At 56.4% G+C, this 14302-nt stretch overlaps 7 protein-coding genes across 7 annotated transcripts; 1 reads left to right on the top strand and 6 right to left on the bottom strand.

Moving 5' to 3' along the window:
- Nucleotides 1-55: 55 nt before the first annotated feature.
- L226DRAFT_529714 (uncharacterized protein) lies at nt 56-1457 on the bottom strand. Its single transcript, XM_067679674.1, has 4 exons — nt 1340-1457; nt 557-1291; nt 191-501; nt 56-134 (listed from the first exon to the last, which is right to left on the bottom strand). Exons 2-3 carry the CDS (start codon nt 1281-1283, stop codon nt 191-193), a joined length of 1038 nt encoding a protein of 345 aa, XP_067541880.1. The 5' UTR covers nt 1284-1291; nt 1340-1457; the 3' UTR covers nt 56-134.
- A 310-nt stretch (nt 1458-1767) lies between these two features.
- Nucleotides 1768-3635, bottom strand: L226DRAFT_453248 (MFS general substrate transporter; the record flags this gene model as incomplete). The annotated part of the gene is made up of 8 exons (XM_067675115.1): nt 1768-1977; nt 2043-2131; nt 2190-2773; nt 2825-2881; nt 2938-3073; nt 3130-3309; nt 3364-3479; nt 3532-3635. 8 exons carry the CDS (start codon nt 3633-3635, stop codon nt 1768-1770), a joined length of 1476 nt encoding a protein of 491 aa, XP_067541879.1.
- A 400-nt stretch (nt 3636-4035) lies between these two features.
- L226DRAFT_134524 (uncharacterized protein) lies at nt 4036-5396 on the bottom strand. The gene is made up of 3 exons (XM_067672285.1): nt 4801-5396; nt 4214-4743; nt 4036-4146 (listed from the first exon to the last, which is right to left on the bottom strand). The coding sequence occupies exons 1-2, from the start codon at nt 5150-5152 to the stop codon at nt 4256-4258; spliced, it is 840 nt and encodes a 279-aa protein (XP_067541878.1). The 5' UTR covers nt 5153-5396; the 3' UTR covers nt 4036-4146; nt 4214-4255.
- A 174-nt stretch (nt 5397-5570) lies between these two features.
- L226DRAFT_529710 (uncharacterized protein) lies at nt 5571-7985 on the bottom strand. The gene is made up of 2 exons (XM_067679673.1): nt 7731-7985; nt 5571-7667 (listed from the first exon to the last, which is right to left on the bottom strand). The coding sequence occupies exons 1-2, from the start codon at nt 7865-7867 to the stop codon at nt 5801-5803; spliced, it is 2004 nt and encodes a 667-aa protein (XP_067541877.1). The 5' UTR covers nt 7868-7985; the 3' UTR covers nt 5571-5800.
- A 174-nt stretch (nt 7986-8159) lies between these two features.
- On the bottom strand, nt 8160-9680 carry L226DRAFT_529709 (P-loop containing nucleoside triphosphate hydrolase protein). The gene is made up of 7 exons (XM_067679672.1): nt 9434-9680; nt 9247-9379; nt 8940-9153; nt 8795-8882; nt 8488-8735; nt 8396-8427; nt 8160-8335 (listed from the first exon to the last, which is right to left on the bottom strand). The coding sequence occupies exons 1-7, from the start codon at nt 9576-9578 to the stop codon at nt 8317-8319; spliced, it is 879 nt and encodes a 292-aa protein (XP_067541876.1). The 5' UTR covers nt 9579-9680; the 3' UTR covers nt 8160-8316.
- A 101-nt stretch (nt 9681-9781) lies between these two features.
- Nucleotides 9782-12462, top strand: L226DRAFT_499496 (uncharacterized protein). Its single transcript, XM_067677727.1, has 6 exons — nt 9782-10840; nt 10891-11025; nt 11083-11178; nt 11241-11324; nt 11380-11550; nt 11618-12462. The coding sequence occupies exons 1-6, from the start codon at nt 9896-9898 to the stop codon at nt 12257-12259; spliced, it is 2073 nt and encodes a 690-aa protein (XP_067541875.1). The 5' UTR covers nt 9782-9895; the 3' UTR covers nt 12260-12462.
- A 123-nt stretch (nt 12463-12585) lies between these two features.
- L226DRAFT_566088 (uncharacterized protein) lies at nt 12586-13885 on the bottom strand (the record flags this gene model as incomplete). Its single annotated transcript, XM_067683859.1, has 7 exons — nt 12586-12692; nt 12747-13037; nt 13090-13184; nt 13239-13421; nt 13481-13504; nt 13566-13580; nt 13635-13885. The coding sequence occupies 7 exons, from the start codon at nt 13883-13885 to the stop codon at nt 12586-12588; spliced, it is 966 nt and encodes a 321-aa protein (XP_067541874.1).
- Nucleotides 13886-14302: the final 417 nt, after the last annotated feature.

Below are 14302 nucleotides of genomic sequence, written 5' to 3'. Positions count from 1 at the left end.
CTCCGGCGGGAATGTTCGCAGCTATAGTAGCAGCTGGATTGGGGCCGCGCGGCGAACATGCATGACGACATAGAATTGACTCAAACTATATTGGCCACCAGAACAAATGACTGCGAGTGAATTAGCTCTGTTGACTTGCCATTGAAGTCAGTGTATCATGCGGTGATACTGCGAACCGTAAACAACGTACCTACATCCAAAGGTTCTGTCGCTTGGCGGGAACCCAATCCGCCGGTCTTGGCTCAATTGGAATCCAGCATCCTGTACCGCCTCCAATCCTGTCCAACCACTCTTCCATAGCGGCCTTCTCCGTGGACACCCCACGGATACGATGTGGCAACGCTTTCAACTTAGCGAGCGTCGCAGCCGCGAGGAAGTTGTCGAAATCTATCTTGTACTTGCCGTACGCGATGTAGGGGTTGCCGCAACGGCCGCCTGGCGCGGGTGGGCTTTGAGGTTCGAGATAAAGATGGCTCAATTTCTTGAAAGGTCCCTTCTCGGCTAGAACAGCAGAGGTTAGTCCTTGGTTAGGAGGCATACATAATGTGCCACTCACTCGCTATGTCCTCTAACCCTTGAGTGACCCTCATGATGTACGAGATACACAGATGCGTGACTTCGGGGGCGCGAGTGGCCCAGTCCACCAAGTCCTCCTCCTTACTGTAGCTTGAGAAGGGGAGGCGCAGGTGGGTGAGGTGGGGCAGGTTGACAGGGCTTCCGGTCGCATCCACGAATGGGTTCTTCCCGTACAGATAGAGTTCCCGCAGCGCTGGGAACCCGTCGGGGCATTCAATGGGTGGAAGGTTGGTGAATGTATACCATCCGTGACAATGGACGAAGCTGAGCGTCTGCAGATCCCGAGAGACGAGGCGGAATAGTGCAGCGAGGTCCTGTCGGTACTGCGTGCTGGCGGCGTCGACGCGAGCCTTACGAGCAACCTCCGCGGGATCGGCATCACCTCTAAGGATATTGAACAAGTTCAAGTCTTCGCGCCAGTCCTCTCTGACTTCGCTGCCCTCCGCTGCGGCGAAGAAGAGATGCTTGACGACCGGCCTGTAGCCGCCTCCCTCTGCTTTCGCGATCGCGAGCTCCTTCGAAAAACAGTTGAGGAACGCGGTCAACTGTTTGGAGGTGCCAGAGATTGCGACAGAGTTGAAGCGGGCTGAGCGGGAGGCGTTCCTGATGTCCTTGGACACGAGCGATAGCGAACATCCTGTGAAGCCGCCATCTATGCACGCTAGCGTCCAGATCTCGTGTAGTAGTTCGGGGGCCAGTGCCTTCATCCTTAAAACTATATTTTGGTGAGTGAATCATCGAACTGCAGATGAACTCGACTGACCTGGTATGTGTACTAGTGGTGGTAGAGAGGCAAGGCCGGTAAGGAGTCGTGGCCGTCGAATGCAAAGATTGAGTTTGATAACTAGGACATGCGCTGATCGCAGAAAAGCTAAGCTGTCCAGAATTCGCAGGCCTAGGACAGCAACGGCGTGAAGGAAGTCATAAGTGTCAGGACGATGGTGGCGGTGAGTAGTAGGGTGACGCACGGCCTGCACCTGCCTATATCGGCCCGTTCATGTCGAAGGGTATAAGTGAAATTAGGTCAAGGCATGAAGCGTGAGAAATCCCATTAAACAGTATCGTAAAGAGCACATCAAGACCACATACAGAGTGTGTGTATCTGAAGGAGGAGCGAGACTCTGAGGGTTCAGAAAGATGGGGATACATGGCAGTCGCAATCGCGGTAGTAGTAAGGCTGGACATACGCTGTCAAGCCGTTGACGCTTCCGCAGCCTGACGTCGCGCGCGACGCTGTGCCCGCCACCTCGGTCCATAGTGCATCAGGATGTAGTATGAGGGAGAAAAGACGATGCAAAGGCCTGACAGAAGAACGTACGTCCAACCTGTCCCTAGGCGCTTGAGCATAAGGTCAATGACAGACACCGCCGCTGCACCGAAGGAGCAGCGGACAAGGTTGTTCTACGGTTGAGAAATGAGAGAGGTGAGATGGAGAGGTCAAGGCAGGCAAGAAAATGACAACGTACACATGCAGTGACGGCAGAGCCATGGCTGGGGGCGAGATCTATTATCAGCGTCTGCGCGCTGTTCATCATCGACACACACGTCCATCCAACTTCAAGAGGTTCGTATTAGATATGCCGATGGATGAATGGAATCTTAGGGGAACTCACTGATGATCTGAAGGATGAGTGGCCCAGCGATGTTCACACCTGCGTCAAGGCACCATCCGTAGCCAATGCAAGCAGCTACATATATGGCGAACATGACCGGCATTAACCTCAGCCGTGCGACCTCGATGGGGAAATTTGCCTCCTTCGTGACGTCTTCCAGCTTCACCTTGCTCTCGGGGTCTTGTTCCAATTTGCGGATCGCCTTGCGCTTGACGCGCTGGTATTCCGAGTCGAGCAATTCGCCGTTCACGATGCCACCAACCATCATACCGCCCCCAATAGCCAGAAAGCACAGACCAGTCTGCGTTTCGTTTAGGAACGGGTACGTTGGCTGAAAGAGTGTAGAGATGGTAGCGGTGACAGCGTAGAACTCCGCATAAATCAGCGCATTGAACAGCAGCAGAATCGTGACGTCCGGGTAGAGGAACAGGAGCAGCGGGTTGGCGAAGCCACGTCGGTTTCCCCTGCTGGAGTAGTCGGGTTCCTGCTGGGCCCTCCCGATGACAGGAATGAGGGGCCTGTAGGACTTCGGGGGAGGAACACTCCCGTCTCCTACAAGGGCACGAAGAGTCTCCGGGAGCAGACTATATCAGTCAGTTAGATGTGTGCGAAGGAACATGATGTAAACGACGTACAGGACCATCACGAGACCGCAAACGCCGGAGGAGATAACCAAGAACCAGAAGATAGACCTATTCACATATCAGCGCACGGCCACTTGATAATAATTTTCCTCGTTCATGCTCACCTCCAGCCTAGCTGGTCGGCGAGAACACCGCCCAAAACGGGGCCTACACAGGGACCCACCATCGGGCCGATATTCCATATGCCGAAGAAACTGCCGCGTTCAGCAGGCGCGGCGATGTCTGCGATGACTCCAGCACCTGTGGTTGCAACGTAAGCTGCAAGAAGCTTTTGTTTGTTATCCAGTATGACCCACCGAGGGCGACAGTGCTGGCAGATCCAGCCGCTTGTAAGCAACGCAGGACCATGAGTAGCCAGTATGCATTCGTGGGGACGAGCGCCAATCCCACGCAGGCACCGCAAAGGACAACCATACAGCCGATGAACATTGGCCGCCTGCCCCACCTGTCGGACATGGTACCCCAGAACATGGGTGCTGTCAACAACAAAATGGTAAGCATATGCATTGCTAGCAGTCGTGATGACATACCAATTCCCTGAACGATCATATAGACCGTGACTGTAAGATTGATGAGCTCGGTGGATTTATGAAACACGGCGGAGATGGTCGGGATGGCAGGGAAGTAGATATTAGCGGTCAATGGACTGTAGTGACGGTGAGTAGCATTGCATGCGAGACCGTCTACACGACACGAACCTAAACATAGCAGCAAATCCAGTGAGTGCGACGATGAACCACCTCTCGGTTGTTGTATATATGCTGTAAGGTTTGACTTGTGGTTCAGAGCGTACATCGTTCATTGAGCTCAACGTCGAATCTTGCTTCTCTTGAGAGTCTGTCACCAAGCGATCAGAAATTGGCCGAATAAGCCGAGGATTCAACCATACTCTTATCCTTCTCGTCCTGGGGTCCGGCATCCTGGGACTGGCCTATGGTGGCGTTATCTTCTACTTCACCGGTCGATGGTTCATCTTGATTTGAGTTCATGACGCAAACTCTAGTTGTTTGCCAAACGTCTAGGTCGTGAAGTCGTAGTGGGTATCCAGGCCCGGAGACAGGTCATGGGGGTGTGCTTCGCACGAGGATAGAACCTGGCGGACTCTTATGAGGTTCGACTGACCATTCAGTCAGTTACCACGGGTCCAGGGTTTACGACAAACCGTGATCCAAACTTACCTTTTCCGGAGTTACACCGTTCGGCCCATCGGTTTTACGATCCGAAACCCACATCGGCACCGATCGGGCCGGGGAGAAGTGCCGCCACACCCCGAGTGCGCGTTCAGAATTATGTAGTGGTCCATCCATCCCTGACTGGCGCAAGGGAAGTAAGTGAGTACCAATTTGTAGGAACATCTCCCCATTGACGCACGGAACGTACATGAGGACGACCTGAGCATAGCTGGTTCCCATCCACCGTTTTTCAAACAATTACACGAGGAAGGTTGGTGTAGTACAATCCGTTGCAATGCGCGAAGCTGAGCGTGTGCAGGTGTTGAGAGACGAGGCGGAGAAGCGTAGCGAGGTCCTCCCTGTACTGTTTGTTCTCCTTCTTGACCCCCGCTTTCCGAGCAGCCTTCACTGGATCGACATGACGCGCGACGTGAAATCCGTCAGCACACCATTCTCCTCTAGTCTCTCCGCCTTCCGCAGCCGCGAAGAAGAGGTGTCTGACGATAGGCTTGTAAGTCGTACACTCCTCGGGCCTGTCGAAGCAAGAATGAAAACCAGTCAATCGTTCGGAGGTGCCGTAGATTGAGATTGCGACGGAGTGGAAACCGGCTGCACGGGTAGTGGCCCTGATGCGTTTGCATACAAGCGATAGCGTGCCTCCTATGAAACTGCCATCTGTACACGCTAGCGCGCAGATCTCGTGCAGCAGCTCGGGAGCGAGGCTTTCCATCATCATTCCTGCGGGGGACATCAATGAACTGAAGGAGAACCGAACGAGATGAGATACTGGCTGACCTGATAAGTTGTAGTCTCTTGTGGGGATCGCGTACAGGATCCTGTCGTGTGCGGAGGAGTTAAGAGGGTGAGTAAGCTTACCACGCTGCAGTGCGACGTTGCAGCGAAGCGAAGTCGTCCACATCTTCGCATAATCCTGAGCCCTGGGACCGAGTCGTGCTTGGAGCCGCCGTTCACTCGCCAATGTCGCATCGAAGTGACATCTGTCAAAGTCAGCCCCTCCGCCTCTCCCCAATTGTTCAGAAACACGATGACGACGAACCCATCTAGAAAGATCGCCCACGAAAGGATACGAAGTAACACAAGTGTCCATTTTCAACGCCGTATACGTACGATTGACTAGTCCCAACATTCCAGGAAACTTTGCCCAACACACCGACACCGGAAACCAACCAACAGTCCCGGACCCGGCGCGAGCTAGGCTGCATCAACACAATGCATAAATAATCACAACATACCAACCCAGACACACAGACGCACGTCGCCCAGACGACGGCTCGCAGCCACAGCATCTCTGCGGTGCAGGTACCGCCACCATTACTGAACACACGGGATTTAAACAATAGGCACGGCGCCGCCGACGCGTGAGGAAGGATAAACGCGAGGCGGGTGGTAACGGGGGAGCAGGGAGAAGAGGAAGGGGTAGTAGCTAGGGGACGGGACAACGACAAGGACAACGGTAAGCTGAAGCAGCGCTATGAAGGTAAATAGACAACGATAAGATATATGGGTCAACCTGGTCTAGTTACGAAAAAGAAGAGCGGACGTACAGACGGGGGCATAGTTGAGGACGGGACGAGAGAGCGACAGCCAATGCGTGAGAAAGAGTCTCGCCCGGGTCAACCAGGCTGCAGAGTCAAACCAAGCCAAGGGCGATCGAAGGAGGGGGATAGGGATGGGGGACGTCGAGTTCATTCTCTTCCAATACATGAAGGCACTCCGGACTCGCCATATTCGTACACCACGCGCGTGACCTCATGAGCTGTTGATGTCGCGATGCTCACCGCCGGGGAACAGGCGGAGGAGGCGTCTTGTCGAAACCAAGCGGGTATGACGACAAGTCGCTCGTGAGCGCAAGAGTATCCAGGCTGGCACGCTTGCGTTGCACACTCGAACCATCGCTGCTGCTGCCGCTGAACGATGACGGCGCAGTAGACATGTTACTCTCCTGAGGGGCGCCCGAGTCGATCTGGAAGGGGAACGAGCCAAGGCCGTTGCTTGCCGTCGAGCTTTGGGAAGCGACGCTCATGCCCAGAGCCTTACGGTTGGGCGGTTGCAGCGCAGAGAGCGTGCTCGAGGATGATGCTGACGCACGCGCACGGCTGACCATCTCCCGTGCAGACTGGGAGTGATCATCCTGTGCACCGGCGAACGTTTGCTGAGCAAGGGGAGAGCGGGGAGGGGTACGAGGAGGCAGGTTCGAGATCGGAGAAGGCGGGACGAAGGGGAAGCTCTCGAGGATCGAATCAGCACGCGTCGAGGTGGTGAGCACGGACGACATGGACATGCGCTTGTCGGCGCTGAGCTCCTTCAAGGCACGCGCCTGTTGCGCCTCAAGAGCACCAGCGGAGCTGCTGCCTCCAGTCTGGAGCGCGGCGCTCTGGTTCACGACGGGAGAGACAAGCTTGGCACTAGTCATGCGGTACGGCGAACGAGGAGTATGGAGAGCAGCACTGATAGGCGTCTGCGGCATTTGGGTGATCTGGTCGAAACCAAGGTGCACCCGTCTCGCGTTGCTGATATCAGCGACGATAGCTGAGGCCTGAGTGTACACACTAGCAGGACGCTCGTCGCTGGAGGAGCCGTACAGGTGCGCAGGGTCCTCTTGCAACCAGTTTGAGTCAGCGCGGGAGTCGGTGCGACCACCCTGCGACGGCTCGGGGCTGCCGAACGTAGTCGCAGAAGGGGTAGGGGAGCCATGCGAGTAAGGGGAGTGAGTGTCAGAGAACGGGTTCGCAGATACGGTAAGCTCCTGCTCCTCGTCGGTCTCATGCATGACGTCCGCCGGACCAAAGCTGGATGCCGCAAGCGGGGAACGCGCGGGCTTGGACTGCGTGGAAGAGCGGCTGAGGTTGTCGCTGGATGGGGCACTGAGAACCTGTGCCTTTGCGACTCCGACAACCTGCTTCACAGTACCACGAGTGGGGGTGACGATAACGGAAGTCTCCAAGAAGTCACTGGTGTAGCTGCCCGTAGTCATGTAAGACATCCGGTTGTTGGTGTTCTCCACACCGGACATCGCAGATGCAGCATACGCAGCGGCCCCGCGTGGTTCCAAAGAGTCGTTCGAAACATTGACGTGGTCCAAGTTCATGTCCACGCGCGCCGCAGCAATCTGGCCGACGTTGCCGTGTGACTGCGTAGAAGCGCCAGAACCGACCGAGCCTGGAGGAACAAGGGCAATCGGGATGACATTGGACTGAGTGCCAGTAGACGTGGTCTGGATAGAGTGGTTGTCCTCGAAGGGGTTGGAATGGACGGACATGCCGCTGGAGGTGTGACCCGCATCGGAAGCCGCGGGGTCGAGGTTGATTGTGCCGTGCAGAGTCCCGGAATAGATTCTGACGTTGTTGAGTTGGGGAGGGGGGGAGTTGGGCTTTTCATTGGGATCGGGCCTGTTGAGGACGTCCTCCGCGCGTGCTGGCACGTCGGATTTGCCTTCTGGCTCCGAGGCAGTGTTCTGTCGCTGCAGGCGTTGGCGCCGACGGTACCAAAAGTAGGCGGCCACTGTCGCTGCGAGTACGAGAATGATCGCGACGACAGCACCAGCTACAGCACCCTTGCTGACACCACCCTTGGAGGTGGTGGTAGCTACTTGTGCACTGTCGCTTGCGATGCACTGCGCGTAGGGACACTGGTTGCAATCGCTGGACAACGCGTTCGCCACATGTTGAGGGCGTAGATTGCGAAGAAGACCACGGAGCACGTACCGGTTTATGAGAATGCACTGCTCATTGTATCCACACTCGCAGCTAGGGTTGAGGTTGGTGCAGATAAGACAACCGTTTGAGTCGCGGGTGCCGTTTGCCTGGCGATTGTGGTGCAAGTGGAGGTTGCCGACGAGCATGACAGAGAAGACAGAGAGAGACGAAAAGAGCGTGGGGGTTACGAAGAGGAGCAACAGAAAGCAAAACGCGCCCTAGGCGACGGCCAGCACGTTCAAAACGGCGTCGAGAAGATAAACAACGACGTCGAGAGTCGGATGGCGGTCGGTGCACAGTGCAGCCCCCGCCTTTAGCCCGTGTCACGCCTCGTATCCATGTCACTCACATCACGTACCTGTCACATGGTCACACAGCCCAGACCCAGAGTCCCGCGCCGGCAGAGCCCTTTCGGCGGCCCCGGGCGCGTCGCATGCTGTCTCATCAGCTGCTGCACAACAGAAATAGATTGACAAGCTATGGTTGAACATGCGGCGTTGTGTTGAACAATACAATGGATGCTATCGATACAATCCTACAGTGTCCTCGGGTTGAGCGTGAAGACTAGGAACGGTGAAGAGTACAAGATTTGAATCTAGTGACTGTAGTCGTATCTGTCGGCACCCAAGAGGTCAGCATCAGACAACGCCAAGCCTGTACCACGAGGGACTCACTTCCTGTAAAAGGTTTCCGAGTCGCTGGGAACCTGTTCCACGGATGCGCGGTCAGTCACATCTGCGTGGGATGCAACCTTCGCGATGCTCACCGAGTTATTGCGTGCGCCTCTGCGCTTCCTGCCTTGCGCCTCCAACGTCTTCCTCCTTTCCCTGTCCTCCTTCAGCCATTGCAGAGCAAGACTGTACAACGTCGGGTTATGCCCGAGATCGACGGATGTCGCGCCCATCGTCCCGCTCGTGAACGGCCACGACGTAGGCTCCATCAAAAACGACCCAAGATGCATATGCGCGACATGCGTGGGGAACTTGTTTAGCCCGTCAAAGATATGGGTGGCATCTGCCATCGAAGGAGACGCGGCATTAGTGGCAGGAAGCGCAGAGATCCTAGCAACTCACAGAGGATAGTGGCGCCACGGGCCACGGAGTCTTGCTTGAGGAACGTCAACAGGTCATCTCGGACAAGAACATCTAGATCCACGGTGACCTATGGCGGCTCTGATCAGACAATGTTGGTCGTCGCCAGATGCGTAGAAGCCCACACCTCGTCAAGGAGAAGCACGTCCCAGTCTCCCATCAAGCCCATGCACAGCTGCACTCTGCGGCGCTCGCCGTCAGAGATCTGGTGCATATGCCAGTCCAAGTCGATGTCCAGGATGTCCAGGAGCCGGTCTCGCCGCTCCTTGTACCGGTATCCGCCAACGGAGTTGAGGAAGTCTGAAACGACAATGTCCCCGCGCACGACCGGGTTCGTCGCCCTGTGTGATCCACATATGAGATGGACGCGCATGCATCACGGTTGTGTTGCGCCTGGCGGCCCAGCCGGCGAACAACAAGGACAAATGACGCACCACTCTGTCCCAAGGAACGTGATGCCCAGCGGGGTGTTACGAAACACGTCTCTGCCCTTGATGCGGACGTCCGTGCCCGGGGCTGAGATGAGACGCTTGCCGGCGAGTATCTGCAGCAGCGTCGATTTGCCCGCTGCAATTCGCAGCTTATAAGAACAACTTTTCAGAGTGAGAGAACGACTCGCACCTCCGTTCGCACCGACCAGGATCGTCCGTGATCCTTTCGGCAGATGAATGTTGATATTCGCCAACGATGGCGGAGCACCAGGAATATGCGAATAGGTGAGGTTTTCAATAGAGATCTCATAATGGTTTTCAGACGTCTCCGCCATTGCGTCTAGGGCTCGTCAATGATGGTGGAAGAAGGAAAAGATGAGGCAAAGGTCGCTGTTGTCAAATAAATATGTGTGCCTCAGATGTGTCTTGATGTCGAACGACTGAGTTCCTCCCGAAGCGCCTGCAGCGTAATGCGGGATCTGAGATCCACTTGCCCAGTTGCCCAATCTGGTTAAGCGCATCTTGAACTTTTGCGTCCAACTTCTCCGCGTGCGTGTTGCTGCAGCACTACAGCCCACTACTAGTCACTAGGGCATCCATATCCCCTCATTCTCGTCTATAGTCCTTCGTTCTGCCGAACATACTCCTGGTCATGGCGTCGCAGGGCAGGCAGCCCGAAATTATTGATCTCACCGAGCCGGACGTGATCGAACTCGACTCGGACGGCGAGGTCGTGGACATGGTTCAAGACGTCACCCCGGGACGGCCAACCTCGAACGATGCGGAACAGCCTCCACAGGCCAAGAAGAAGCGCAGAAAGCGGAAGAAGAAACTATCTGGAGCCAACGCGTCTGGCCAGGACACGGCGGAGGACGTGGGTAGCACGTCTGCGGAGGCCTCTCGGGCTCAGAGCCCGACGCTACCTGTAGAGACCAATGGAGCCGGCTCGAGCGCGGGAGGGCCTGGAAGGAAGCCGTCCCTTGCCGACCGACTCGGAGACGCACCTAACGAGGACCGGAGGAACGGCGCGGACGAAGAGGCGGGCAGGATCCAGCAGGGAGGTGAGCGTAAACGTGACAAGCAACGCGCCGAAAGGAGAGAGCGGGACCGTGACAGGGAGAGAGACAGAGACAGGGATGGGGAGCGTGGCGGGGAGCGGCGGAAGGATCGAGAGTGTAGGAGAAGCATATCACCGCGGCGCGAACGCGATCGCGAGCAGGAGAGGGACCGGGATGGCGACCGTTCGCGCAGACGGTCCCGTTCACGAGAGCGCGAGCATCGCAAGAGAAAACGAGGGAAGGAGAAGGCTCCCGAGGGCGACGCTCAGCTCTTCTTCGAGGACGTTACCCCCGCCAAGGTCCCTGGGGCGGTCAAACCCTCTGAACCTGTTGCCGGGCCTTCCAACCTCGTCCCACAAGCGACTCCTGGTTTGCCCTTGGAGTCTCAGCTCAACGAGGGCCTCCTACTCCCGGCGCACGTTATTGTCACTGAGAACGCTGAGGATGCAGACGCGGGTCCGCTGAAGGTCCCTATCGCAGAGGGTTCGGATGACGATGAAGACTATATTGACTATCTGGACTATGACGACAACCGAAGAGTAAGTTGATTTAGACTATGTTCGGGAACGTACTGATTTCCTCCCCTCAGGCCGGGATGGTCCGTTACTGGGAGCTTGATAAGCTCGAGGCGGAGGAGGCTAAGGCTTCGAAGCCTACAAAGTTCGTTTGCAAGAAATGCGGCGCGGAGGGCGAACACAAGACGTATGAATGCCCTGTGCTCATTGTCAGCATACGTTGTTTTGCGATCATCGTCTGCGTGGCCCTCATTCTTCTCTTGCAGTGCCTGACTTGCGGCGCACGAGACGAGCATTCCACCCGAAGCTGTCCGATCAGCAAGGTGTGCTTCACCTGCGGAATGAAAGGGCACATCAACAAGGTGCGTTCATCTGACCAGTAAGCATATCTGCGCAAGGTGACCGACCGACCGATATGTCTCAGACGTGCCCGAACCGCGGGAAGGGCGGGGCGTACTACTCTTCTCATGACTGCGACAGATGTGGCGCACGCACCCATCAGACCAACGTAAGCTTGTCATCGTGGATTTCTGACCTCTAGTTCACATGTCTTCACATGACAGGAATGTCCTACGCTATGGCGTATGTATCGATACGTCGAGGATGAAATGCGCCTAGAAACGCTCCGTGTGAGGGAAGAGAAGCGCATTCTAGCCTTCGGCCAGGGCGGCGAAGGGTATATCGCTTCAGACGAATGGTGCTACAACTGCGGTGACAGCGGTCATCTCGGCGACGTGAGTTCAGACTTCACACACTCGATGCCACCCACACTTCCATACCCATACTCATGTCACAATGCAGGACTGCAACGCTCTTCCGCACCAGGCGGACATGCCCAACGAGCACTCTGCGTTCAGCGTGTACAATATTCTCTCCGGTCCATTCTCATCGGAAGTCACGGCTACGCGCCCTGCTAAGCGTGCGCCCCGTGACTGGGAGGCCGCTTCCGCGTTCGCAGACGGCTTTGGGTTCACCGCCCCAATGGAAGTCGGGAAGCAGGGCAAGCGGAAGCAGCGTGACCGCTTGGAGCGAAGGCAGCGGGAGCTCGACGCCGAGGATGACCAAGATGATTGGTTCGGGGGCGCCCGTTCTCGAGCTCGCAGTAGGCCTCAGGATAGGGACAGGGACAACAGAGGCCCGAGTCGAAGCAGCGGTGGGGGGGCGAAGGCCAACGGCAGCGGGAAGATACAGTTCAACTTCTCAGGATCTGGGTCTGGGCCCTCGCAGGGAGATGCGAAGCGTCAGCGGACGGGATTCGATGACTTGCCGGGTCCGTCGAGGGAGACGGATTCAATACAGATACGCGGAGCTGCGAGAAAGTCGAGTTACGGCTCTGCACCGTCCAGGAACAGGAGCCACAACCGCTACGACTATGACCGCGATCGAGACCGCGACCGCGAGTCCCAGCGGAGACCCCGGTACCGCGGGGGTTATTCTAGATGATGTTCGGCATACCTTTTAGGCTCGCTTCCCGGAACATGGACTATCAAGCCCTACTCTCGTCATGCATGTCGTCGCTTCGTTGCTGTTCGTCATTGTTGTTATGTACACCGTCATGTGCAGAGAATGTTGTTGTCATTTCGGTACCAGCACTATACATTGTAGATCTGGTGCTCGTCAACGCTGGGTCGGGAATACGATATGAGAGTGTATGTTCGATCCGCGTGATGACTGGGGTCCAACTTCAGCTGCACGGGGAGCGGGATTACCGCTAGCGGTCCGAAACTAGAACGGGAACAGCCAATCAGACGAACGCACACGAGCATACCTCACAGACGCACCCTGCCGTCGGCGTCGACGTAGATGTCGTCCATGACATGTAGTAACCCCGACGGTCCCGTCGGCGATTGCGCGACTTGGTGGTTAGCTGGGTCGACTGCATAGAGGCTCAGTCCCGTGCGTCGCAGGGTGAGGTACAGATTCCGCTCACTATTGGTTCGTAGCAAGCTCTCAGGACACCAGCCATGGAGACTGAAGAGAGTACCAGGGCTTCCGGGTGAGTATGGAGAATTCAAGCCGCTCGAATGCACGGTGGAAGGGGTCGGAGGGAATTCCGTATATGCGGAAGGGAAGGTTGCCCTTCTCGTCCTCTCGTGAGGTGTGCTGGTCACCAGGTTGCTGCCACCTGCAGGGGATAAGGAAGACTCCGCGCGACATGCGCTGAGCAGGATTCTCAGCTTGTCCTGCCAATCGCTACCCGGGCTGCAGAACGCAAGATCCCCTGAAATCGCAAAAGGATCAATATCGGTCCGATGGTATAACAGAGAATCCACCTGAAGAATCCAGGCCGCTACTGGATTGTTCCGAAGAGCTGTCATTAATCTCCGTCGAGATTGAAGCGAGGAAGTCCTCCTTCGTGGTGCTGAAGCTGGGGACGGATTATCAGACACGGCGAGAACATTATGCGTGCAGACGCGCGTACGGGTGCTCTTGTCGTCCCCGTGGACCGAACGGACCAACGTTCACCTTCTGTATGATGTGGTTGGCTAGCTTGTCGCGAGAGAGATCCTGGACAAGTCCTCGAGCTCTTGGGTCATCCGAGCCGATAATTGTCCCAAGGAGTGCCTCGACTTGGTGAAGGCGACGCTCAAGCGCGAGAATATACCTGACCATTTGATTGGTGAGCAGGATACTCGATCGGTCTGGGACTCTAACAGTACCCACCCCTTAGGTGGACCCCGCTTGTGACTGGGATCTGGCCGAAGCGGGTCAGCGAGGAGGTAAATCTGCTTGTGTCGGGCTACCTGACCTGTAAATGTGCACGCTGATGGCAACCAACGTCAGGTCAACGTCGGGGAAAGGAAGAGGCGCGGCTCACTTAAGCCCAAGCCCGCGCAGCCGCGACAGCCTGGATGGCCTGAAACATTCCGGAGGCGTTCGCATTTGCTCTTCGTTCTCCGGCAGTGGTCGCAGGCTGTAGTGGTACCGGGTGTCAGCTATGAATAGATCGACGTGGGCGACCTCACCTCTCGTGCTTCTGCTTCGTCTTCCCTTGTCAGAGGCAACAGTCGGTTCATATGCAGAGGCGCGGCTGTCCTCGTCAGAGATATCTGCGCTCTGGGAAGACATGGCGGTATGCAGGTGAGCGGGGAAGGAAGCACTCGGAGACGGGATGCTCAAGCTAATATGCATTCTTGGACAGGGTTCTATGTGGCTCGAGATGCTCCACAGGACGCTGGCCCAATGGAAGGACTTCTGGTTCTAGCCGGCGGAAGAGGGTTTCATTGGTCCGGATAACGGCCGTGGAGGACCTCGAAACCTACCCGAGCGACGGAGTCGGGCGTCCTCCGAAGATCCGCTCTCTCTACTCCCGGAAGCTCGCACGGCGTAAACTATTCGCTCCGCGATACCGACAACTGTGAGACGTCAAACATGAGGATTTTCAGTGTCGCAACATGGTCGAGATTCCGGAGATACAGGTGAGCCTTGCATACAGTACGGAGGCAAATGAACGAGCAAGAATGTTCAGCTCCATTCTTTGGTGAT

Source organism: Lentinus tigrinus (assembly GCF_003813185.1).
Source record: "Lentinus tigrinus ALCF2SS1-7 unplaced genomic scaffold L226scaffold_2, whole genome shotgun sequence".
NCBI lineage: Eukaryota > Fungi > Basidiomycota > Agaricomycetes > Polyporales > Polyporaceae > Lentinus > Lentinus tigrinus.
The sequence above is the reverse complement of the archived record's forward strand: the minus strand, read 5'-3'. Positions and strand labels throughout refer to the sequence as shown.